Genomic DNA, 27,850 nt, shown 5'->3' on the forward strand with positions numbered 1-27,850 from the left:
AGAAACACACAAAATATACTCACATTTTCATGTCTTCTATTTTTTTTTGTTTTTCAAGGTAGGGTCTTGCGCTCAGGCTGACCTGGAATTCACTATGTAGCCTCAGGGTAGCATTAAACTCACGGTGATACTACCTCTGCCTCCTGAGTGCTGGGATTAAAGGGGTGTGCCACCACGGCCAGCATGTTTTGTTTTCTAAATACATGGCACTATCTGGTAAGAATTAAAATGTAATGAACCATTAATAATAATACTAAAAAGCTGATAGTTTGGGAACACTTTAAAGATATTAAGTAACAGCACATGCCGATAATTTCAATACTTTGGGGGCTGAGACAAGAGGATTCCACTCTGGGCTGAAAAAGGGGGTGGGGTGAATTATCATGGTTTATTATCAATAATTATGATAATTGTCATTTAAAAAAAAGGAAAAATCCAGAAGGGAGAAACAGAGAGGATCTCAAATCAATTTTAAAGTTACAATTTTTTTCCACAGCTGTTGAGTGTGTGTGTGTGTGTGTGTGTGTGTGTGTGTGTATGTGTATGTGTATACATACATACATATATATATATATATGTATGTAGTGTATACATATATATATATATATGTATTACTCCAATGAAAATAACTTAATAATTCAGTAAGTATTGGGCCTGTTTTAACAGAAAGAGGTGGAGGTAAGTTGGTCATACTAACCCAACACTTGGGAGTCTGAGGCCAGAGTTAAAAGACAGTTCTCTCCCTCCATCCTTCTCTCTCAGTCTGCCCCAATTGATTTTGAACTCATGACAATCCTACTACCTCAGCTCCTGAGCGCTGGGAAGTGCCTGCAGCTCCACACCTGGCTGCAACCATGTCTCAAATAGCAAACACAAAACCTCACAGGACGGGAGAGGAAATTATAATTTAAAATAGCATGAAGGGGTTAGAGACAGGCTCAGAGGTAAAATTGGGCACCTGCATGCTTGAAGAGCAGGCTGGCTCTGCTCGATTTCCTAGTACCCATGTAAAGCTAGGGGCAAAAAGTGGCACATGTCTGGAGTTTATTAGCAGCAGCAAGAGGCTTTGGCATGCCCATACTCTATCTTCCCCCTCTCAAATAAATAAAAATAAGCCGGGCACGGTGGCACACGCCTTTAATCCCAGCACTTGGGAGGCTGAAGCAGGAGGATCACTATGAGTTCAAGGCCAGCCTGAAACTACAGAATGAATATCAGGTCAACCTGGGCTACAGCTGAGACCCTACCTCAAAAAAAAAAAAAAAAAAAAACCAAAGCAAAATGAAAGAGGCAGAGATAGGAAGATCACTGTGGATCAAGGCCAGCCTGAGCTAAAAATGAGACCATATCTTGAAAACGTTTTTGTTTGTTTGTTTGTTTGTTGAAGTAGGGTCTCTGGCCCAGACTGACCTGGAATTCACTATGGAGTCTCGGTGGCCTCGACCTCACGGCAATCCTCCTACCTCTGCCTCCCGAGTGCTGGGATTAAAGGCGTGCACCACCACGGCCGGCTTCAACAATGTTTTCTTTTTAAAGCATGAGGGCCGAGAAGACAGCTCTGTGGTTAAGAGCACTGCCATTTAAACAAGAGGTCTTCTTGGGCCAGAGAGCACCACATTCAACTCCTCAAACCCACAAAATACCTGTGTGTAGCCATGTGTATCCCCAGTATATGGGGTAAAGCTGGGAAGAGGGCATCCAATGATCAGTACGCGTGTGCGTGGCAGGGTGCATCTACACATGCACGCATACACAGGTGTGCAAAAGAATAAGCAGGAAAATACAAATAAGGCAACTTTGAACACAGTCACCGCAAACAAAGAATAAAGTCACAAATCATTTTTATCTTTTTACCAAGCTACATTGAGCTAAACATAGAGGAAAACCACCTATAATCCTCTAGCAATAATACAACTTCTATTATTACTTTCTACTTGGATTTTTTTTTTCATTCATATATGTGATTCCATTTTGTCTGTTTTTTTGGTTTGAGGCAAGGTCTGATTCAGGCTTGGAACTCTATGTATCCCAAATGAGTTTCAAAATGATGGCGATACTCCTACCAAACTTCCCAGCCTCACACTTAATATAGGTGAGACCGTCCCAAAAGGGAGAAAATTACAGACCAATCTCCCTCATGACTACAGACACAAAAATTCGACAAAATACTAACAAACAGAACATAGGAAAATGAGGCTGGAGAGATGGCTCAGAGGTTAAGGCACTTGCCTACAAAGCCTAACCAGGTACCATTCCCCAGTCCCCAGGTAAAGCCAGACGCTCAAGGTAGTACATGAATCTGGAGTTCATTTGCAGCATCTGGAGGCCCTGGGGCTCTCATTTTGACTATCTTTTTCACCTATCTCTTGCTGTTTGCAAATAAATAAATAAAAATAGTTTTTAGGGCTGGAGAGATGGCTTAGCGGTTAAGCGCTTGCCTGTGAAGCCTAAGGACCCTGGTTCGAGGCTCGATTCCCCAGGACTCACGTTAGTCAGATGCACAAGGGGACACACACATCTGGAGTTCATCTGCAGCGGCTGGAGGCCCTGGCGTGCCCATTTTCTCTCTCTCTCTCTCTATCTATCTATCTGCCTCTTTCTCTGTCACTCTCAAATAAATAAAAATAATAAAACAAAAATAAGTAGTTTTTAAATGAGAATACAGGAATACTTCAAAAAGGTCATTCACATGGTGGGTTTTATCCAAGTCATGCAGGGATGGTTCAACATATAAAAATAGATAAATGTAATACACCATATAAATGAACTAAAGGACAAAAAAAAAAAAAAAAAAAAACATGGTCGGCTGGAGGGATGGCTTAGCGGCTAAGCACTTGCCTGTGAAGCCTAAGGACCCCAGTTTGATACTGGATTCCCCAGGATCGATGTTAGCCAGATACACAAGGGGTCATGCATCTGGAGTTCATTTGCAGTGGCTGGAAGCCCTGGCGCACCCATTCTCTCTCTCTCTCCCCCTCCCTCCCTCTGGCTGTCCCTCTCAAATAAATAAATTAAAATAAACAAAAAAATTTTTAAAAATTACATGGTCATTTCAACAGATGACGAAACGCCATTTGACAAAATTCAACATCCCTTCATGATAAAAGTCATGAAAAAACTGACAATAGAGGAGCCGGGTGTGATGGCACATCTTTAATCCTAGCACTCAGGAGGCAGAGGTAGGAGGATCACCTTGAGTTCAAGGCCACCCTGAGTAAATTCTAGGTCATCCTGAACTACAGTGAAACCCTACCTCCAAAAACCAAAAAAAAGGGAAAGAAAAGAAAATGATAATAGATGCAACATAAAGGCTATTTATGACAAATTCATAGCCAACATTATACTAATTGGGAAAAATTTGAAACATTTACATTAAAATCAAAACAAGACAAGACACTGTCCCCATTTTATTAAATATAGTACTAGAAGTGCTTAGCTATAACAATAAGAGACAGAAATAAAAAGAATATAAATTGGGTGGGCCAGGCATGGTGGTACACACCTGTAATCATAGCACTTGGGAGGTAAAGATAGGAGGACTATTGTGAATTCAAGGTCACTCTTGAGACGATATAGTGAATTCCAGGTCAGCCTGGGTTACAGTGAGACCTACCTTGAAAAAATAAATTGGAAAGGAAGAGGTCAAATTATTATTTTTAGATGATAGTATTTTGTATAAAAGAAAACTCCAAAGAATCTACCAGCAAACTTCTAGAGCTAATAAATACTTCCAGCAACATAGAAGGATACAAAATAAACACAGAAATCTACACCCTTCCTATATAACAGCAGCAAATAAGCTGAGGGTGAAATCAGGGAAACACTCCCATTCACAACTGCCTCCAAAAAAATAAAGTAACTTGGAATAAACCTAACAAAGGAAGTGAAGGAGCTCTGCAAAACTTTAAAGCACTCAAGAGAGAAATCACACTAGAAAATGGAAAAACAATCCTATAAAAATCATTTGGAAGCACAAAATACCCTGAATAGCCACAGCAATTCTGAGCAACACAAATAAGGCTGACAGTATCACTATTCCTGATTTTAAGATCTATTACAGAACCACAGCAACAAAATCCACATGGTACCAGCATAAAAGCACAAGAATAAACCAATGGAACAGAATAGAAGACCCAGATATAAACCTGGGTAGCTACAGCCATTTTATTTTTGACAAAAATAGGGACTGGAGAGGTGGCTTAGTGGTTAAGGCATTTGCCTGCAAAGCCAAAGAATTCCAGTTTGATTCTCCAGAACCCATGTAAGCCAGATGCACAAGGAGGTGGCTGTGTCTACAGTTCTTTTGCAGTGGCTGGAGGCCCCGGCACACCCATTCATTATTCCCTCCCTCTCTCTGCCTCTTTCTCTCCCTCAAATAAATAATTTTTTTAATGTCAAAAATATTCACTGGAGAAAAGACAGCACTGGATATCTAAATGTAGAAAGATGAAAATTGATCCCTCTATCTCTCCATACACAAGAATCAAGTACAAATAGATCAAAGACCTTAATATCAGACCTGAAACTCTGAAACTGCTGGACAAAAAAAGTAAGGGAAACACTTCATCATATTGGCATAGGCAAAGACTTTTGGAATATAACCCCAGTCACTCAGGAAGTAAAACCACTAATCAACCACTGGGACCTCATGAAATTACAAAGCTTTTGTACAGCAAAGGACACTGAATAGAGCAAAGAGACAACCTAGAGAGTGGGAGAAAATCTTTGCCAGCTATACATCTGACAGAGGGTTAATATCCAGGATATACAAAGAACTCAAAAAACTAAATAGCCAGGTGTGGTGGCGCACACCTTTAATCATAGCACTCAGGAGGCTGAGGTAGGAGGATCACTGTGAGTTCTAGGCCAGCCTGAGACTATATAGTGTATTCCTGGTCAGCCTGGGCTAGAGTGAGAACCTACCTCAACAAACAAACAAAAAACAAGCTAAATAAGACATAAAACAACCCGATCAAACAATGGGCTATGAGGGCTAGAGAGATGGCTTAGTGGCTAAGGTGCTTGCCTGCGAAGCCTAAGGACCCATGTTCAACTCTCCAGTTCCACACAAGCCGGACACACACTGTGATGCAAGCATGCAAGGTCACATATGCACACAAGATGGCACACACGTCTGGAGTTTGATTGCAGTGGCTGGAGGCCCTGGCATGTTTATTGCTGCTCTATTCACCATAGCTAGGAAATGGAACCAGACTTCAACTGATGAACTGATAAGATGTGGTACATTTACACAATGGAGTTATATTCAGTGGTGATGAAATTTGCAGGGATAGAAATGGATCTGGAAAGGATTATACAAAGTGAGGTAACTCAGGCTCAGAAAGTCAAATGCTCATGATGTCTCTCATATATGTGGATCCTAGCTACAAATGCTTAGATTTGTATGTGAGGTGGAGTAAAAGCCAGGAGTAGAGGCCAGGAAGCTAGAAAGGGACGATGAGGGAAAGAAAAGAGGGAAGGGCTGGAGAGGAAGGTACTGTAAATATGTAAGTAGAGGGTTAGGAATGGTCTAAGGGGACCAGGGGAAGGAGGGGAGGAAAGGGAAGAGGGTTTATCAAAACTGGTCAACACACTTGGCATTACTTCTTGGGTTTTAAGTGAGACTTGGAATTTAGTTCTTGGCTGATTATTTTGTTTTCTTTTCAAGATAGGGTTCTCTACCTAACCCAGGCTGACCTGGCACTCACTCTATAGTCCCAGGCTGTCCTCAAATTTACAGCTTTTCTCCTACCTCTACTTTCCAATTAATTGCTGGGATTAAAAAGGTACGTGCCACTATGCCTGGTTTAAAATGCTAACTATTTAAAGAGTGAAAGCAGGGGCTGGAGATGGTTCAAACAGTTAAGGTGCTTGCCTGCAAAGCTGGTTTGATTTCTCAGTACTCATGTAAAGCCAGATGCATAAAGTGGTGCATATGTCTAGAGTTAGTTTGCAGCTGCTGGAAACCCTGGAATACCCACTCTCAACGCCTCTCTTCTCTCTCTTTTTTCAAATAAATAAATACATACACACATACATATATATACATACATGTATATAGAATGAAGACAAATAACATTTTCCTCTTTTTTAACTTTTTAAATTTTTTTTCATTTATTTGTTTTAGAGAGAGAAGGAGAGAGAAAAAGGCAGATAGAGAATTGTCACATCAGGGCCTCCAGCCAATGCAAACAAACTCCAGACACATAATCCCCCGCCCCCCACCCCGGTGCATCTGGTTTATGTGGGTCCTGGGGAGTTGAATCTGGGTCCTTTGGCTTTTCAGGCAAACGCCTTAACTGCTAAGCCATCTCTCCCATCCAACATTGTCCTTTTTAAACATTGTTATCTGGTGCTGGAGAAACCACTCAGGGGTTAGGGTGCTTTACTGCATAACCTAATGACCTGAATTTGATTCTCCAGTACCCATGTAAAGCCAGATGCACAAAGTGGCACATGCATCTAGAGTTTGTTTGCAGTGGCTAGAGGCCCTGGCACACCCATTCAGATATTCATTCATTCACTCTTCTCTGCATGCAAATAAATAAATAAAAATGCTGTATTTCAGGCAGGGCATCTTTAATCCCAGAATTCGGGAGGCAAAGGTAGGAGGATTGCTATGCATTCAAGGACAGCCAGGGACTACATAAGTTCCAGGTCAGCATGGGCTAGTGAGACCCTACTTTTAAAAAAAATTTAAGATGTTATGAATAAGCCATATGGAAATCTACCTTCTTTGCCAGTCAATAATATATATGTTAAAAAAAAAAGCCAGGCATGGTGGCACACGCCTTTAATCCCAGCACTTGGGAGGCAGAGGTAGGAGGATCACTGTGTGTTCAAAGCCACCCTGACACTACACAGTGAATTCCAGGTCAGCCTGAGCTAGAGTGAGACCCAACCTCGAACAACAAAAACCAAAAAGAGAAAGAGAGACAAAGAGAGAGAGAAAGAGAAAGTATGGGCAGAAGTGTCCTATGGATGTGGATAATGGTACACCCAGAAGCCATAGATTGTTATTAGAAAAATTTCAGTGCCTGGGGTGAGAAACCTTTCAGCAAGTTGCTGGCCAGGGAGGTTTCCTGATGTCTCCCAAACACTACAAGTCATTGCATGTAATGGCTCGTGGTTCACCACGATAACTAGACAGTAAGTGCCTTTTGCTAAAGACTATACATGCTTGGGCAGTAGGTCACTGAGAAATCAAGCTGGAGCTGAGTTGGAAGCCTCCTCCCCGTTGACAAGCTGTCAGAGTGCTTGGAAAGAGCTATGCTGTGTGCAGCCTTTTGGGAGAGAGAAGTCAACAACAGTGTTAAACAGCAATGGACACTGCAAGCCTTATGGCTGGCTAGCCAGGCCAAATGTGCCAACTGATCTAATAATGGACTATCTGTTATGGGAGAAACCAACTGCTCTGTAATTGGACTGGAGTCTGCTCTAAGGAAGGAAATGCATGCCTGGTACCGAAGACCTAGCCATCAGCCATTCTCTTACTTGCCAAGTTATGATATACTTGTGCAAAAAACAAAAACAAAATTGGGCTGGAGAGATGGCTTAGCGGTTAAGCGCTTGCCTGTGAAGCCTAAGGACCCCGGTTCGAGGCTCGGTTCCCCAGATCCCACGTTAGCCAGATGCACAAGGGGGCGCACGCATCTGGAGTTCATTTGCAGAGGCTGGAAGCCCTGGCGCGCCCATTCTCTCTCTCTCCCTCTATCTGTCTTTCTCTCTGTGTCTGTCGCTCTCAAATAAATAAATAAATAATTTAAAAACAAACAAACAAAAAAACAAAAACAAATCAACAACAAAAAAAAACACAGAAGGTGGGGGGGCAGGAGGGAGGGAATTAACACAGGATTTTTTTATAATCATGGAAAATGCTAATAAAAATTTAAAAAAAAATAAAAAATTTTTAAAAACCTCTTCTCAAATATAATGTGCTACTGGCACCTTGCTTGTCAGCACTGATATCCCAGTATAAAGTGCTATCCCTGTGCCAAATGATAAGACTACAAATTTTCCTTTTGGTTTTTTGAGGTAGGGTCTCACTCTAGCCCAGGCTGACCTGGAATTCACTATGTAGTCTCAGGGTAGCCTCGAACTCACAGCAATCCTCCTACCTCTGACTCCCAAGTGCTGGGATTAAAGGCGTGTGCCATCACACCCAGCAAATTTTCATATTTTCTTCAATGTTATTTATGTATGTATATTTATGTATACACACACACATTCTCTTTTTTAAAGACAGGGTTTCACTATGTAGCTAAAGTTGTCCTCAAACTTACTATGTAGCTGAGGATGACCTTGAACTTCCTATCCTTTTGACTCTACCTCTCAAGTGCTAAGACTGCACACATGGGCCATAACATCTGGTTTATGGGATGCTGAGGATCAAATTCAAGGCTTTGTGCATGCTACCAATACTAAACTACAGCTCCAACCCTGGCCTTCAACTTTTTTTTGGTTTTTTGAGATAGGATCTCACTCCTGCCCAGGCTGATTAGGAAATGACCATAATGTAGGCTGGCCTAGAACTTGCAATCCTCCTACTTCAGCCTTCTGGGTGCTGGGCTTAAAGGTGTGAGTGACCATGCCTGACTATGCCAATTTAAAAAAGAAATCATATTTCAACACTTTGGAGCTAAAGACAAGCGGATATAAAACAACAAAACACACAAACAAACAAAATAATAAAAACCCACATGTTTACCTGTCCAAAAAGTTAACTATGTTGGGATTCTTTAATTCTTTCATCACTAGAATCTCATTAATGATCAATTCCTTCTTGGGCTGTTTCTGTAAATTGATCTGCTTGATAGCAACCTATAATGGAACCAGATTTGAAAAGCATCAGAAAAGCTTTGCTAATTTTCTAGAAAGTTACAAATACCAGTTAATAATTTAGCGTACAGATACACTATATGGCAAGATAACTTATTTCTAGATAGTACTCTTCCTCACACTCTTACCTATGCACAATGTTTTGCAATACAGAGTTTACATTATGTTTAGATTTATCTTCAAGTAATGAGACTAAACTCATTACTTTTTTTGTGTATTATAATGTGATTTCTTTTCTTTTTTTTTTTTTTTTTGGTTTTGTTTTTTTTGGAGGTAGGGTCTTGCTCTAGCCCGGGCTGACCAGGAATTCACTGGGTAGTCTGAGGGTGGCTTTGAACTCATGGCAATCCTCCTACCTCTGTCTCTCAAGTGCTAGGATTAAAGGTGTGTGCCACCACACCTGGCTAATGTGAAAATTATTATATAGAACAAGTCATAATACATCCAACTTAAGGCATTTTATTCGTTATTCTTAGCATTTTCAAGATTTTTTCCTACATGAAAAGCTCATGGCAAAGTATGGAGAAGAAAGAGTACCTCCTGCCCCAGCGCCACATCGGTAGCCGTGAACACTGTACCAGAAGCCCTGCAGAGACAAAACAGAATCCCACTTAAAGTTTCTAAACCACTGCTACTTATACTACCAGAGATTTTACACTTTGCACAACTGAAAGGATAAATAAGACTTCAGAGTTAAATAAATAAGAAAAAAAGGTTTGTTTGTTTGTTGTTGTTGTTTTGAGGTAGGGTCTTACTCTAGCCCAGGCTGACCTGGAATTCACTCTGTCTCAGACTGGCCTCAAATTCACAACAATCCTTCTACCTCTGCCTCCTATTGCTGGGATTAAAGGCATATGCCACCACACATGGCTGTTTTCTTTTGGTTGTGAATGTGTGTGAATGTGCAGGCTAGAGGCTGATGCCATGTCTTCCTCAAATGCTCGACACCTCATTTTCTGGAGCAGCCTCTCACTTGAACCCAGAGCTCAGCAAATCTAGCCACCTTGCCGCAAGGATCCGCCTGCTCTTGCCTTTGCAGTGCTAGGTGAGAGGCGTGGGGGCCACACCCACACTTACGTGAGGTCCTAGGGATCTGAACCTGGGCCGTCACATCACACATGCACAGTAAGCACATTACCAACTGGGCCATCAACCCAGCCCGAGACTGAAGATGTTTAAAAGCACTTTCTGGCCAAAGCTTAAGTAAGGAATATTTCAGACCTACAAAGATGCATAGCTGCTTAAGAAACAAAGAACTAAGTATGGTATGGTAGATGTTCTCCTAGTACTTGGGAAGCTGATGCAGGAGGATGATGGCTCGTTTGAGGACAAACTGGGACACAAAGGGAGCTTTTTTTAAAAAATTAAGAACATACTTTTGTATGCATACATCATGATCTGGTACCATCTCTTCCCTCCTCCCTCCCCCCTCATTCACAGGGGCCTCCTCAGTGGAGTTGCTGGTACTCTCCATGTGGAAGTCAGCAGTCAGTTATTGGGGGAAAGCAGTGCCTTGGGCATGACCTCCCAGCCTGTGGCTCTTAAAATTTTCTGCTTCCTCTTCTGCAAACAAAGTGAGTTTGAGGACAGCGTGGGCTACTGAGTGAGACCTTGCCTCAAAACAAACTCTTAGGAAAGGGCAAGCAATTTATTTTTTTTTTTTAATCAAGACTGGATTTATGACGGTTATACATACAGATAGGAATTATTCTTGCTAATTCACCATTATTATTATTCAGTATATAATTCATCTATTATTGTGTTCAAAAAATATAAAGTTAAAAGACTGGAGATATAACTCAGTGATAAAGTGCCTGCCTAGCATATGCAAAGTTCTAAGTTCCGTTCCCAGCACTGTAAAAACAAACACGGGTGACTTTCAAATTTGAAAAAGATTATTTGCTCATTTATTTATTTGAGAGAGAGAGAGAACGAGAGTAGGGGAGGGGAGAATGGGCACACTACTTTATGCGCCTGGTTTTACATGGATACTAGGGAAATCAAACTTAGGCTGGCAGGCTTTGTAAGCAAGTGCCTTTAACCGTTGAGCCCTTTCCCTGGATTGACTTTCAATTTTTTGTTTAATAAACCAATGCTGCAATTAACATCAGTATCCAAAAATCATGACGACACACTTTAAACATGTTTTCATTGCCTCTAATCCAGCAGTAAGTATTCGATTGTCTTTAAATGTTATGCAAAATTCTTATATCCATCTGACCCCTTACCACCTGTGGAAAATGACACATAATAGCAGTGGGCCGGGCACGGTGGCAGAGGCCTCTAATGCCAGCACTCCGGAGGCAGAGGTAGGAGATCGCTGAGAGTTCCAGGTAAGCCTGGTCTAGAATAAGATTCCGCCTTGAACAAAAAAGGAAAAAAGTGACACCAGGCACACTGCTGATTACCTGTGTTCCAGGAGGCTGGGGGAGGACGTCACTAGCTGGACGCCAGCCTGCGCTACACAGCAAGCCCCACAGGAGGAGGGCAGGGAGGGAGAAGAAAAGGTGGAAACTCACTGCTAACCAGTGTAAGGTAGACTTCTTTACTTTTTAGAAACAGGGCCAAATATATTATGCAGCCCAGGCTGGCCTCAAATAACTGGCAATCCTCCCCTCCCAGTTTCCCGAGTGATAAGAACGTGCCACCACATCTAGATTATATTATTTTTTTTCTTTCTTCCTTTTTTTTTTTTGGTTTTTCGAGGTAGGGTCTCACTCTAGCCCAGGCTGACCTGGAACTCACTCTGTAGCTCTAGGCTGGCCTCAAAACCACAACCCTTCACTCTCAGGGCTGGGATTAAAGGTGTGTACAACCATGTCCTGCCCACAGTTTTTAAACATCATCTACATAGAGAAACATTATGTGTTTATACAACTTCCCATGGTTCCACTCAGAAAAGTGCTCAATGCCATGGGAAAGAGACTCTGTGCTACACACCAAGATGGGTTATTATGGGCATACATCATCAACACTTACCCTTGTCCAATTTTTTCATATCTTGTATATTTTTTCTTAGGGTCACCTATGCTCACAATAGTTCCTATTTTAAACAAAAATTAAAAGTTAGTCAAAAATATTAAATGCAAGCTAATTTTAATAATTATTCTAATAAACTGCACTGACTATAAGCACTGATTTTTTTTGTATACCAAGTTGCAAAAATAATTTGTTTTGGTCAGACATGGTGGTGCAAGCCTTTAATCCCAGTACTAGGGAGGCAGAAGTAGGAGGATCACCATGAGTTCAAAGCCACACTATGACTATATGATGAATTCCAGGTCAGCATGGGCTACAGTGAGACCCTACCTCAAAAAGAAAAAAAAAAAATTACCAACCTGTTTTTAAAAAACAACACTGAAGAAAAGTAAGTAGTAAAAGTAAACAAGAATGAATACACGTTATTTCCATTAGGTTAGCTCTCCTATCACTTGCTCAAAAATGATGACATTTTAGAACAACCACTTGTTCAGTCTGCACAAGACCAAAGAGGCTCTCAGGTAGTCAGACTGGTTCAAGGGTCTCACAAACTATGTACTGAGGATAACTTGAACTTGTGATCCTTCTGCCTCTACCTCCTAAGGGCTGGACTTTCAGAATTTCAGGCTTGCACTACCATTCCTAGTTTATAGTCAAGGTAGGGTCTCAATCTGGTCCAGGCTGACCTGGAATTCACTATATAGTCTCAGGGTGGCCTGGAACTCCTAGTGATCCTCCTACCTACCTCTGCCATTCGAGTGCTGGGATTAAAGGTGTGTGCTACCACGCCCGGCTTCCTTTTCTTTTAAATTTTATTAATACTTATTTTTTAGAGTGGGGTCTTTTTTTTAACTTTTGTGTGTTTGAAGGCATGCATGTGACATGCCGCATGGAGGTAAGAGGACAAGGTTACTCGGAGACAGGGTCTATATTGTATTACTGGCTAGTCAAGAACTTGGGAGACTGAGGCAGGAGAACTGCTGTGAATTCAAAGATAGCTGGGATCATAGGCAGGATTCACTGTGCCCAACCAGGGAGATCCAACTTTACAATTAGCAACTACACCTGGCTTTTCTGATAAAGTATGTCCTTTAGATTTGGCTTGTAGGAAGAAGAATTAGTCCCAAAGGGAATGGCATTACTAGCCAACACATAATTTTTTAGATATTTTATTTATTTATTTATTTATTTACTTACTTACTTACTTACTTACTTGAAAAAGAGAGAAAGGCAGATATATATACAGAGAGAATGAATGGGTATGTCAGGGCCTCTAAGCCACTGTAAACAAAACTCCAGATATATGCGCTGCCTTGTGCATCTGGCGTATTAAACCTGGGTCCTTAGGCTTCACAGGCAAGTGCCTTGCCTGCTAAACCATCTCTCCCAGGCTGACCTTGAACTCATTACGATCCTCCTACCTCTGCCTCCCAAGTGCTGGGATTACAGGCATGTGCCACCACACCCAGCTCATAGTATTTTTTAAATGCACTAATTGCCTTCAGTTAGATTTTAGTTGAAGTTACTGTTCGTATAAGACAGCAATTTTTTCTTCCTACCTAGACTGAGAGGGCCTAATAGTTAAAGGCACTTGCTTGCAAAGCTGACTGACCTGGGTTTACTCAGTACCCATATACAGTATAGATGTACCAAAGGGGGGATGTGTCTGGAACTCATTTGCACTGACAAGAGACCCTGGCATGTTCTTTCTCTTTCATTCTCTCTCCTTGCAAATAAATAAGTATGTAAAAAAAAGTCCTGTGCCAAATTTTTATTTTGCCTTTTGTTTTTGGTGGTGCTGAGTATAGAGCACAGGACCATCTACATAATAAGCAAACGCTCTAGCACGAAGCTATGTGTACTCCCTGGGCAAATGCTTTTAGAGCTGTTACTTTACAAGTGTAAAATGTAGGCAACATACTTAATTTCTCCATAATCTCTTCATCAGTCATCTTAGTTTTCTTCTTCTGTTTGTCTGAAGACTTTGCACCTCCATCAATGTTAGCATCGCCAACTGGGGCAGGAATAGGGTCAATTACAGAACGTGTGTAAATCTGCAAAAACATTTCATTAATAAGATATGAGAAACAAATTTCCCAGATATTCTATTTGTACACAATTCAGTTTTTCAGATTTAAGATATCTCTCCCACTGATCTAAAGAATGGGAACAGAGCCAGGTGTGGTGGCACACGCCTTTAATCCCAGCACTCAGGAGGCAGAGGTTGGAGGGTCACCTTGAGGTCACGGTTACCATGAGACAATATAGTGAATTCCAGGTCAGCCTGGGCTAGAGTGAGACTCTACCTCCCCCACCCCGAAAAAGGATGGGAATAATATATCAATACTACAAAAACCATGTAACTTCCAGGTGCACGCATGTAATCTTAACACCCTGGACAAAGTTTTAGACAGATCGCAAGCTACAGGGATGCCAGGACTATATAGTAAACCCTGGTCAATCACAAACAAGCAAATGAACTGGCTCCTCAAAAAATATTGAGAGGGAGGGAGAGTATTACCATGGGATATTTTTTTATAATCATGGAAAATGTTAATAAAAATTAAATAAAAAAATAGTTAACAGAAAAAAAAACTACTGAGAAAAATAAATGTGAAACATTTTTCTTGACAAAGAATATGTGTAACTTAAAAGTATCTAGCAAACAAGGTTTATGAAAGTTAGATGTGATCACATCTAAAATATTGCAATGTGGGAAAAATAATCAAGCCTTCAGCAGGGCAGGGTGGTGCACATTAAACCCAGCACCTGGCAGGAGGACCAGAAGCTCAAGGTCAGTCCAGGTGATATAAGATCCAGTCTCAAAAATATGAATAAAAGAAAAGGCAAGGGTTAAAGCTGTTCTTAATTTTAAAAAGATAAAAAGCAGAAGAACCAAAGGTTAATGATGTATTAACAATTAATTTTCTCCCCTCAAGTTTTACAAGTAAACGTTGACAACTTCACTTCAAGCAGCCAGTTCTAAGGAACAAAGGAACAGCGAGTGGTAAGCAGGGCGGGGCACCACTGTGAGACAGGGCTGAGAGCCAGGGGCAGACACCCTTCTAGGGCGGCTACAGGGGGTGGGACAAACCTGGGGAAGGTCAGCGGTGAGCAGCTGGTACAAGAGAAGTTTAGAGATGAACTCACTCCAAAAGGCCAGACGGTGAATAGGGCTGGAAGAACAGCTCCCGGCTTGGACACCAGACAAGCCAGGCCTCCCAAGGTCTTACCCAGATTTGTGTGAAGGTGGCACACACAAAGCAGACCCTGCTCAGGCTCAAGCACACCCACCTCAACTCAAGGGAGCTTCTTCAAAACCAAACCCACTGTGGTCAAATTATCCCAGTCTACCAAACAGGTTATGCAAGAATGGCTAGTGTAGCATCCTAAGTGAGAAAACTGTGTTTGTTTTTTTTTTGGTTGGTTGGTTGTTTCTTTGGTTGTCGAGGTAGGGTCTCACTCTAGCTCAGGCTGACCTGGAATTCACTATGTAGTCTCAGGGTGGCCTGGAACTCTTGGCGATCCTCCTACCTCTACCTCCCAAGTGAGAAAATTGATCTTGAGATGGGCAGACCCCAATGCAAATCAAATAACACACCACTAAGCACAGGGATTCCCATCAAGATTATGTAGTCTCACAATGGAAACCTCCAATGAAAGCTTAGAGGGAACCCAACACATAGACTCTCAGAATGAAATCTCCACAAACATTTAAAGCAAACACAATGAGACCAAAGCAGTTCATTCAACAGGAAGAAACTGGACAAAGATTAATCAAACAGAATCTCCAAGAATGGCTGAAGGAAAGAAGAAAATCAGCAGGAAGAATTCAAATTACAAATCAAATGATGGCTCAAAGAATTGGAAGAAACACGGAAAAAAAAAACCCTCAAAGAATGGATGAAGGAGGGCGCATGCCTTTAATCCCAGCACTCGGGAGGCAGAGGTAGGAGGATCTCCGAGAGTTCGAGGCCACCCTGAGACTACATAGTGAATTCCAGGTCAGCCTGAGCCAGAGTGAGACCCTACCTCGAAAAACCAAACCCCCCCACCAAAAAAAAAAAAAAAAAAAGAATGGATGAAGGAAATGAAGATAACCAACAAGAACAATTCAAGCAACGGCTAAAGGAAAGCAAAGAGAATCAGGAAACGTACTCCACAGACAACTTATTGAAACAAGACAACCCAAGAGAGAGCAACTTGATGGGCACAGTAGGCATGACTACAGTCTCAACACTCAGGAGGGCGAGAGAGGGAGAAGAATCACTGTGAGTTGGAGGCCCAGCCGGGGACTACACAAAGTGACCAGGTTATCCTGGGCTAGAATGCGACCCTACCTCAAAAAATATCCCAAAGAGATCAATAGAAGGTTAAGAAATTTGAGAAGAATCCACAAATGCATGATCTCCTAGGCCAATGGAACAGACTCAACAAGGACATAACCAAATGCAGGAATAAACTACACAAGACAGTAAAAAGGTTGAATCAGGACTGGAGAGATGGCTTAGCAGTTAAGGTACATTACAGACTGGTAGATTCCTAATTACAGACTGATATTCCTAAAGAACTTAGATGCAAAACTTCTCAATAAAATCTGCAACAGAGCCAGGAATGGTGGCACATGCCTTTAATCCTGGCACTAGGGAGGCAGAAGTAGGAGGATCGCCATGAGTCCAAGGCCACCCTGAGATTACATAGCGAATTACAGGTCAGCCTGGGCTAGAGTGAGACACTACCTCAAAAAAATCCTCAACAAATAGTGCTAGAGACATTGGAGAACCAAATGTATTAAACTCAATTCTCTCATCCTGCATAAAAGACAACTCTAAATGGAGCAAAGATCTCAATGTAAGGCCTGAAACTCTAAAACAACTAGAAGAAAAATTTTTAACACTCCATCATAAAGGTGAGGGAAAGACTTCCTGAATAAAACCCCAGCAGTATAGGAAATTAGATCAACACACAACCACTAGGACCTTATGAAACTAAAAAGCTATTTTATAGACAGGTAAACCATCAATAGAGTCAATAGACATCCTAGAAAATGGAAGAACATTTTTACTAGCTATGCTTCTGACAAAGGTCTATGATCTCAAATCTATAAGAACTAAAAACTAAATAAAAAAAATCAGGGCTAGAGAGATGGCTTAGTGGTTAAGGCATTTGCCTGTGAAGCTTACGGACTGGGTCCAATTCCCCAGTAACCATGTAAGCCAGATACTCAGGATGATGCATGCATCTGGAATTCATTTGCAGTGGCTGGAGGCCCTGGCACACCCATTCATTCTCTCTCTCTCTCAAATAAATATATATTAAAAAAAAAAAATCAAACAACCCAGTCAAAAAAAGAAGAGGAAGAGAACTGATCCGAGGGGCTAGAGAGATTGCTCAGTGGTTAAGGCATCTGCCTACAAAGCCCAATAATCTGGGCTTGATTCCCCAATACCCACATAAACCAGATGCACAAAGTGACACATGCATCTGGAATTCACCTGCAGTGGTCAAAGGCCTGGCACACCCACTATCACACTATCTGACCCTCCCCCGGTCTCTTTCAAATAAATAAATAAAAACTGAAAAATATTTTTTAATTTAAAAAAAAGAGACAAAAGGATAACTAACTGTCCACCATGAGATGTGCCACCTTAATCACATAAACTGGGGCCTAGGAGAAACTGCAGAAGAAGCGAAGTGGTAACATAAATACTGCTTTTACTGCTAGCCCGACAATGGTGACAGACAGTAATCAATCAGACCCACAAAGTACTGAATCCAGAGGCCACAGAGCATGCAACACTAAATCACATTACAAACAGACCTGCTATGGCTCAGGGGTGGAGAGATTGTTAGAGCCACAGAGAGGGGAGGAATACCCTGAGGCATTGTTCCCTTTCCCCACAGCAACAGTGACTCACTGAGGCCTTCATGACCCCACAATGAATACCATAATCTCAATGAAGAGGGTCTCCAGGGAAATGGCAGCAGGGATGAAGGGCATAAGACTATTGTGTGTAATAAAAATTAAAATAAAAAAATAGGGCTGGGGAAATAGCTTAGCGGTTAAGGTGTTTGCCTGTGAAGCCTAAGGATCATGGTTCGATTCCCTAGGACCCACATAAGCCAGATGCACAAGGGGGCACATGTGTATGGAGTTCGTTTGCAGTGGCTGGAGCCCTGGCACACCCATTCTCTCTCAAATAAATAAAAATAATTTTTAAAATATTAAAAAAAAAAAACAGTCCTGTCATTACATCAGTCTCAGCAATGCTTACTATCTGAACCACCGTGGTATTCCATCCAGTTGCAAGCCTTTTCCTCAAACCTTCTTCTATTTCTATTATACAGTGAGGACTATAGCACTTGAGTAGCGCCTCCCTTACTGGTGCCATTTCAAGTCTTTATTGTTAAATTCGCTCTTACCGGGAGGAGGACTTTCACTCAACTCTCTCTTCAATGACATAAAGGCTTTATTTTTATTCCTTTATTAACAACTTCCATGACTGTAGACAATTATCCCATGGTAATTTCCTCCCTCCCCCCACTTTCCCCTTTGAAACTCCATTCTCCATCATATACCCTCCCCTCTCAATCGGTCTCTCTTTTATTTTGATGTCATGATCTTTTCCTCCTACTATGATGGTCCTGTGTAGGTAGTGTCAGGCATTGTGAGGTCATGGATATCCAAGCCATTTTGAAATGACATAAAGAGAAAAATGTATAATGGGAGGTAACATATATAATCTGGAGAAACAAAATGACCTATGTTTTAGATCTAACAGTTACCTATATTAAGAAAGCTGGAGAAATAGATGCTGTCTGTGGAAAAGAGGGGGATATGTATAGAAAGAAAAACCCTATGAAATATGTATTTTAACCTTTAAAGAAGCCCATTAGATTTCTTTCAATTTCAAAACAATGCAGTTCCCCATGTGATAGTTTGGATGTCTGTCTCCGGTAGGGTCTCTCTAACCAAGGCTGACCTGGAATTTACTATGTAGTCTCAGGCTAGCCGTGAACTCAAAGAACCTCCTAGCTCAACCTCCCAGGTGCTGGGCTTAAAGGCATGCACCACCATGCCATGCTAGACTCAGGTGTTTCATTGAAGCCTGTAACTTGGATTTCCAGCCATCTGGTTATAAAAGGCATCACTAGGGGCAGGATCATAGGGTCCAGCCCAAAGGTGAGTTTGATTTTCCTGCCTAAAGGTCTGCAGAGTGTTTGAGCTCTGCCTGGGTTTCCTGCTGTTTGGCTGCTGGTGCTTGGTAGTGCTGCTTGGATCTGTGCAAGGGGCCAGCTTCTTCCACCACCAGGAAACTTCCCTTGGATCGGTAAGCTTCAAATAAATCCCTTTCTCCCATAAATTGTGTCTATTTCTGTTTGCAAGTGTATCGCGACAAAGTAGAGCTGATTACAACACGCCATACTGAAATATATTAAACTAGAAGACATTCTCAAATTAGTACTGGAAGTCAAATACAGTTATTTTCTTTTTCTTTAAACTTTTTTTCTTTGGATGTTTATTAGCGTGCGTGCGTGCGTGTGTGTACGTGCACATGCTTGTGGATATCTCATCAGAGCTTCTTGCTGCTGCAAACCAAACACAGACACTTTCTGCACCTGGTTTTCAAGCAAATGCCTTTAACTGCTGAGTCATCTCCCTAGCCCCAGACAACAGTTTTCGAGAACAAGTGCACACACATACAATCCAGGTCATTAGTAGTCAGTCACTCACTGATTTGGTATGATCTGGTCGTGGGGCAATGACAGGAGGAGCAGACTCTTCATCATCATCATCTTCCTCCGTTACTGCGGCTGCTGTTTCGGTTCCCTTGGTATTAAGCTGCATAAGCCAATAAAATTAAAAGGTTAAAACATGATTCCTAGGGCTGGAGATACTGGTCTGTGGTTAAAGGCGCTTGCTTGCAAAGCCTGCCACCTTGGATTCAATTCCCCAGTACCCACATAAAGCCAAACACACAAAGTAGAGAAAGAGTCTGGAGTTCATTTGCAGCTGCAAAAGATCCTGGCCCTATAACTCTTTCAGATAGATAAATACTTTAATTTAAAAAAAAAAAAACAAGCATGGGGGCTGGAGAGGTGGCATAGCAGGTTTTATTGCATTGCAGTTAGCCTGCGAAGCCTAGCGACTGGGTTCGATTCCCCAGCACCCATGTGCGGTTAGATGCACAAAGTGGGGAGTTCGCCTACAGTGTCAAGAGGCCCTGGCATGCCCATTCTCTCTCTTTTCCTCTCCTTCCAAATAAATAAATATTTTTTTAGAAAGACTCCCTTTTAAAACATACTTTTAAAAGTCTACTTCCTCAAAAGTTCACTTAGTTAGGCGTGATGGGGCACATCTTTAATCCCACCACTTGGGAGGCAGAGGAAGGAGGATCACCGTGAGTTCAAGGCCATTCTGAGACTACACAGTAAATTCAAGGTCAGCCTGGGCTAGAGTGATACCCTATCTCGAATCCTCACCACCCCCCCCAAAAAAACCCAGTTCATTTAAAAACAGTATAATCTCATTGTTGCTAATATAATCAATTAAAAAGTAGAGGTGAGGGCTGGAGAGATGGCTTAGCGGTTAAGTCATTTGCCTACAAAGTCAGAGGATCCCAGTTTGACTCTCCAGGACCCATATAAGCCAGACGCACAAGGGGGCACATACATCTGGATGGAGTTCATTTTCAGTGGCTGAAGGCCTTGGCGTACCCATTCTCTCTCTCTCTCTCTCTCCCTCCCCCCCCCCAAATAAATTTTAAAAAGAATAGAAGTGATTTCATGAATTTTATATACATATGCCATAAATGCTTTTTTCTTATGGCTGGCTATGCTGAAGATCAAACTCAGGTCTTTCAGTTAACACTCTACCACTAAGCCATCTCTCTAGATTTAGAGTATGATTTGCCCTGTACAGACACACACACATATGGTGTTGGAAAAGTAAGTAGTCTATTTGTTAAGACCAAAAACAAAGATATTTTGGACTTTGTAAATATCAAACTCATTTTCTAGCATTTAAACTATTCAGGACTGGGGAGATGACCCAATGGTGGAAGGTGCTTGGCTTGCAAAGCCTGACAGCCCGGGTTTGATTCCCTAGTACTCACATAAATCCAGATGCACAAAGTAGCACATGTATCTGGAGTACATCTGCAGTGGCAAACGGCCTTGGTGTACCCATTCCCTCTCTCTGCTTACAAATAAATACTATTTAAAAAATATATATATATCCAGATTCACTAGAAAAAGTAGTAGCCAATGAAGTAAGAGGACAAAGAATTAATTGACAGGTTTCAACTGTTGGGCATGTGTTTTCAGTAGAATGGTCCCAGGAGAACAGGGGAGGGGAGAATATGCTAGCATGTTCTTTTTACTCAGTATGTACTTGGCAACATTTACAAATGATAAAAAGTATTTATCCCTGGGCTAGAGAGATGGCTTAGTGATTAAGATGCTTGTAAACAAAGCATAAGGACACAGGTTCAATTCCCCAGGACCCATGCAAGCCAGATGCACATTATGGTACATTCATGTGAAGTTCGTTTGCAGTGGTTAGATCAAAAAAATAAAATAAAGTAAGTTCAAAAATATCACTGATGGCTTCTTTTAATCATTCATTTAACATAAATAAGTTTGGGGCTGGAGAGATGGGTTGGTGGTTAAAATGCTTACCTAGGAAGACTAAGGACCCAGGTTCAAGTCTCCAGAACCCATGTAAGCCAGATACACAAGGTGGTGCATGCATGTGTTCATCTGTAGTGGTTTGATCAAATAAATATATAACTTTTTAAAAGTATTTATCCCTGATGGTGAATTTTCACCACTCATTTATTTAAAGTAAATAGTCTCGGGCTAGAATGATGACTTAGCGGTTAATGTGCTTGCCTAGGAAGACTAAGGAACCAGGTTTGAGTCTCCAAAACTCATGTAAGCCAGATGCACAAGGGGGCGCATGTGTCTGGAGATCATTTGCAAGAGCTAGAGACCCTGGCATGCCCATTCATATTCTCTCTCTCTCTCTTGTAAATAAATTTAAAAATATTTTTAAAAAGAAATTAAAATAAAATAGCCTTGCTATACAACCCAGGCTGGCCTCAAACTCACACTGATATTCCTACTTCAGTCTCCTGTGAGCTAACTTTAGACAGGAAAATAAACGGATCTGTCTGGGGTAACATAAACTGGGACAAAGATTATAAAAAATAAAGTACTGACTTACCGCTGCTGGTGTTCCGGAAGGAAAGCCATCTTTCTCTGAACATGAAACAGAAAAGAATGTTACCAACTCAAGGAAGAAAAAACTTAAGATGTGATGACCAAAAAAAAGTAATAAAAGGGCTGGAAAGATAGTTTAGCAGTTAAGGTGCTTGCCTGCAAAGCCTAAGGACACAGGTTCAATTCCCCAGGTCCCATGTAAGCCAGATGCATAAGGTAGTGTGTACGTCTGGAGTTCGTTTGCAGCAGCTGGAGGCCCTGATGCGACCATTCTCTCTCTCAAATAAATAAAAATATTTTTAAGAAGTAATAAAAGCTGGGTCTGGTGGTACATGCCTTTAATCCCAACACTCGAGAGGAAAAGTTAGGAGGATCACCATGAGTTTGAGGCCACCTTGAGACTACATAGTGAATTCCAGGTCAGCCTGAGCTAGAGTGAGACCTTAGCTCAAAAAAGCAAACAAACAAACAAAAAGTAATAAAAGCAGAGTAAGTGCATGTTTGTTGTTGTTGTTTTTTTAAGTCAGGGCCTTGCTAAGTAGCTCTATTCCAGGCTGTCCTTGAACTCATGGCAATCCTGCTTCAATCTTCCAAGTAGTAGAAATGTAAGCATGCACTGTGTTTAGCAAGTGAAAAGTTCTTGAAATGATTCCCTTTGTCTTCTTCCAGCAACTTTCTACTATTCCTTTTGATTTTATTTATCTCTTAAGAAATGACAAGATCTGGGCTGGAGAGATGGCTTACTTGCCTGCAAAGCCAAAGGACCCATGTTCGATTCCCTAGTACCCATATAAGCCAGATGCACAAGCTGGCGCATGCATCTGGAGTTTGTTTACACTGGCTGAACGTACTGGTGCACCCATTCTGTCTCTCTTTGTCTCTAACTCTCTCATTAAAACTCATTGGGGCACTTAATATTATGATATTTATAAGAAAAAGGGGTAACTATTGAAGTATAAAGACAAGGAATCGAAAAGTTTCAACTGTTTAGTATATTTCCAGTCTGCTGAGTAGAAAAATGACAATAGCATTATTTACACAAGAGTGAGATAATAACTCAGTTAAAATGGATGAAAATTTATTCTATGTAAATTGTAACTCAAAAGATTAAAATTAACTACCATTAGCAATCTATATTTATTAAAGCAAAACTTAAGATACTTTCTCTAGAAAATGGCATACAGCAGGGAATATAAAAGTACCATTCCAACAATGGCAATTACTCACATTGTGTGTGTGTGTGTGTGTGTGTGTGTGTGTGTGTGTGTGTGGCGGGGGGGGGGGGTCTCATGTATCCCAAGCTGGCCTCGAACTTACAATAATTATTATCATTTTGGATTTTTTTTTTTTTTTTAAGGTAGTGCCTCACACTAGCTCAGGCTGATCTTGAAGTCACCATGTAGTCCCAGGCTGGCCTTAAACTCATGGCAATCCTCCTACTGAGTGCTGGGATTAAAGGTGTGCACCGCCATGCCCTGCTTGACTTCAAATTTACAATCCAACGGCTTCCACCTCCCATGTGCTAGATTATAGTGCTGGGGAAAGAACCCAAGGTTTCATTCGTGCTAGGCAAGCATTATTGAACTACATACATCCCAGCCCTAAATAGTAAAATCCTTTATTTTGTTTATGAGAGAGAGAATGGGCACACCAAGGCCTCCAGCCTTTGCAAACTCACTCCAGACACAGATGCCACTTTGTGCATCTGGTTTATGTGGGTCCTGGGGAATCAAACCTGGGTCCTTAGGCTTTGCAGGTAAGCACCTTAACCACCGTTATCTCTCCAGCACCATAGCAAAATTCTTGATACAATTTTTTAAAAATGCTTACAGACTTTATATTAGGTGGGAAAAAAAAATCCACCATCTCACCCACTTAAAAAAAAAATCACTAATTCATACCAATTTACTATTTGTCCCACAAGTTTTAGTGACAAGCCCGACCTTCTCCTAAGGATGAACCAGACTGAAGTAACAAAGGCTATGAGCGCCTGCACAGAATTCTCCTGAATTCTCCCTCGGGCACAGCTCTTACTTCTGTGAAGATGCAAATATAGTATGCCTAATTAAAGTCATATGTATGGTCACAGGGTTTTAAGCTTAATCTTATATTATTATTTTGTGTGTGCGCGCATGTGCACGCGTGTAGGAGAGATGTGTTTGTGAGGTGTATGCACATATGTGCCCATAGGGTGCCCCATGAGCTTGCCTGTGGTGGCCAGAGTAGAATGTCAGGGTCCTACTCCAGCACTCTCCCCAATTTTTATTTGAGCTAAAGGCCCTTAATTAATCCCAGAACTTGCTATAGCTCCAACAATTCTTGGGTCTCTGCTCGCCTATGGAATACAGATGCAAGACCCTTCCTCAAAAAGAACAGCAGTTTGAAGCTAGGCATGGTGGAGCACACCTTTCATCCCAGCACTCAGGAGGCAGAGGCAGGAGGATCACCAAGAGTTCAAGGCCACCCTGAGACTACATAGTGAATTCCAGGTCAGCGTGAGCTAGAGTGAGATCTTACTTCGGAAAAAAAACAAAACAAACCACAAAAAAAAACAGTGTGGTCTTTCATTTTCCCGCAAGTCATCTTTTTATCTGGCAGTGCTGCTCAACTCTCCATAGGACCCACCGCTTTACCACCGTCTCATGTCTTACCAGGAGGAGTAAAACTCAGGTATTTCTGCTTCACTGTGTTAGAATCATAGAACTTCAAGACATCCAGCACAGCCTGAGGATTCTTCTTTTGCTCTAGTTTGGTGATATTTGAGGTCTGTAACAATCGTGCCCACTGTTCTGGCATGCCCTAAAAAAAAGAAGTTCATAAATTAGGTGTGCAATGAATTGCTTTAATAAACTCAATTTGCAGACATAAATGACAAAATATATATATGCCAACCAATAAAAACTGGTACGGGAAAAAAATTAAAAATTAAAAAAAACTAGTAAGGGGGTGGGGCTGAAAACATGGGTTAAAGGCTTGCTTGCAAAGCTGCCAGCTCAGGTTATTTTCCTAGCGATCCACATAAAGACAGATGAGCATTCATTTATAGTGGCAAGAGACCCTGATACATGCATGCGTGCATAAATGCATGCATGTGCGTGTGCGTGTGCACACACACACTCATGCAAATGAACGTTTTTTAAAGTTTTCTTTTTTTGACTTATGAGAGAGGGAGAATGGGCATGCGAGGGCCTGTTACCACTGCAAACAAACTCCAGATACATGACACTGTGCATCTAACTTTACGTGAGTATCAGAAAATCAAACCTGGGCCAGCAGACTTTGCCAGGAGGCACCTTTAACAACTGAGCTATTTGCCCTGTTCCCCACCCTCCAAATAAAAAAATTTTATGGCACAGTTTTATTATGTTATCTCAAGCTGGCCTGAAAGCCACTATCCTGCACCCTTCTCTAGAATACTTGGATTACAAGAATGTGCCAGCACGCAATTCTACCATGTCGTTTTCTAAAAGCCCATTTTTCTACATATCCCTAACTAATAGGCTCAATTTTCTAGAAAAAGCCTACCTAACCACTAATTTTTTTTTTCAAATTATTTGATTACTGTGTGTGTATACACATGCACACACATTCATGGGTATAGAGGCATGCATGACATAGCTGCTGGATTTTACACGGGATATGACTACTAAGCCATCTCCCAGGCTTTTAATAGTTTCATGATAAGCAAAAGCAGTAAGAACTGACAACCTAGCAGGGCATGGTGGCTCACACCTTTAATCCCAGCACTGGGGGTGGGGACAAATGTAGGAGGATGGCTATGAATTCTAGGCCTGCCTGAGACTACACAATAAATTCCAGGTCAGCCGGAGCTAGAGCGAAACCCTACCTCAAGAAAACAAAAAAAAACTGACATCCAAAACCAGGTCTGACAGTTTATGCCTGTAATCCCCGGCATTTTGGAAGCTGAGGCAGCTGGACTGGGAGTTCAAGGCCAGTCAACATTGCTACAGAGTGAGACAGACAGAAGCTGGGGGGGGAGGGGCGGGTGTTAATTTGACAATTTCATAAGGTAAAAAAAGTTAAATTAGGGCTAGGGAGATGGCTTAGCAGTTAAAGGTACTTGCTCACAGAGCCTGATGATCTGGATTAAATTCCCCAGTACACACATAAAGCCAAATGTCCAAAGTGGCATATGTGTCAAGAGTTCATTTACACAGGCAAGAGGCCCGGACATGCCCATACTCTCTCTCAAATAAGTAAGGAAATCACTTTTGAAGAAAAGTTAACTTTAAACTTAACAATGGGGCTGGAAAGATGGTTTAGTGGTAAAGGCGCTTGCCTGCAAAGCCAAAGGACCCAGGTTTGATTCGCCAGTACCTATGTAAAGCCAGATGTACAAAGTGGCTCATGAGTCTGGAGTTTCTAAAAGTTCCTGGTGTATCCACTCTCTCTCTCAAATAAATAAATAAGGTATTAAAAAATAATAATAATGTTCAAAGCCAGGTGTGGTGGTGCATGCCTTTAATCCCAGCACTTCGGAGGGAGAGGACGGAGGATTGCCCTGAGTTTGAGGCCACCTGAGACTACATAGTGAATTCCAGGTCAGCCTGGCTACAGTAAGACCCTACCTCAGGGGTAGGAATAAACAACAACAACAAAAAAACTTAATGAACAAAAAGGCTTGAGAACTATTTTAATGTTACAAACAAACCCCTGTCAGGTAAACTTACAGTAAATTCTCCAGTAACAGCATCAAAGCCAACATGGATAGTGTGCTCAAAATCAGAGGGAGGAGAAATCTCTGGCCGTTCCTTTTCTTTCTTTTTACTTCCTAGAAGTTTAAGGGGAGAAAGAAAAAAGAATCTATTAGATTAGGAATGACTAATTCTAGAAGAAAGCCTTCATGGAACAGTGGCTGACAGGAAGTTGGTGAGTACAGTATTCCTGCTTTAAAGGTTTTTTTTTTTGGGGGGGGGGGGGGTTGGAGAGATGTCTTAGTACATAAGGCATTAGCCTGCAAAGCCAAAGGACCCAGGTTCAATTCCCCAGGACCCATGTAAGCCAGATGCACAACATGGCACATGCATCTGGAGTTCGTTTGCTGTGGCTAGAGGCCTGGGCCTCCCAGCACTGCAAATAAAACACCAGACCCATGAGACACTTTGCACATATGGCTTTATGTGGGTACTGGAGAATCAAACCCAAATCGTCAGGCTTTGCAAGCAAGTTAATTGCTCAGTCATCTCTCCAGCCTTTAATAAAAAAAAAAGTTTTACTTATCTGTGAGCAGAGAGACAGAGAAAGAATGGATACTCCAAGGCCTCTTGCCACTGCAGACTCCAGATGCACATGCCATTTTGTGCATCTGACTTTACACAGGTGGGCACTGAGGAACCCAGGCCAGCAAGCTTTGCAAGCAAGTGTCTTTACTGAACCATCTCCCCAGCGCCTAACCAGGTTTTCTAAGGTTCCACTGTAAATTACATTTTTGCAACATTCTTTCCACATATCAATAGTATTCTCTGTAAATTCAAATATGTGAGTTCTTGTGCTAAGTGACAATTCATACACATCTGTGGGTCTATTTCTGGATGCTGTGCTCTGTTAAAATGACCTGTTTGTCTACCATGCCAGTGCTAGTTTTCCTTGATTACTGTTATTTGTGTGTTTGTGTTCATGTGTAAAAGCAGGTGTTCATGTGCCACACTGTGCATGTGGGGGTCACCGGACAACTTTGTACCAGTCCTTGAACCTCCACCTTTGTTTGAGGCAGGGTCTCTCCTCATGCTCATTGTTTCGCTGTTAGCCAGTCTACATGGCCCTTGAGCTTTCTTGCAGGTCGGCATCC

General features: G+C 41.6%; 1 protein-coding gene across 2 annotated transcripts in view; it reads right to left on the reverse strand.

The window, feature by feature from the left end:
* Pak2 (p21 (RAC1) activated kinase 2) overlaps positions 1–27,850 on the reverse strand; it is an 88,564-nt gene that overhangs the window by 14,206 nt on the left and 46,508 nt on the right. For both annotated transcript variants that reach the window (XM_045146953.1, XM_045146952.1), the window contains exons 3-10: positions 26,733–26,833; positions 24,693–24,840; positions 22,046–22,080; positions 19,553–19,660; positions 13,739–13,871; positions 11,818–11,881; positions 9,376–9,424; positions 8,708–8,820 (exon numbers count right to left, since the gene is read on the reverse strand). In XM_045146953.1, coding sequence (XP_045002888.1) covers positions 8,708–8,820; positions 9,376–9,424; positions 11,818–11,881; positions 13,739–13,871; positions 19,553–19,660; positions 22,046–22,080; positions 24,693–24,840; positions 26,733–26,833 — 751 coding nt within the window. The remainder of the gene's footprint in view (positions 1–8,707; positions 8,821–9,375; positions 9,425–11,817; positions 11,882–13,738; positions 13,872–19,552; positions 19,661–22,045; positions 22,081–24,692; positions 24,841–26,732; positions 26,834–27,850) is intronic.

The sequence above is a fragment of the Jaculus jaculus genome, chromosome 4 (genome assembly GCF_020740685.1).
Source record: "Jaculus jaculus isolate mJacJac1 chromosome 4, mJacJac1.mat.Y.cur, whole genome shotgun sequence".
In the NCBI taxonomy this organism is placed as follows: Eukaryota; Metazoa; Chordata; class Mammalia; order Rodentia; family Dipodidae; genus Jaculus; species Jaculus jaculus.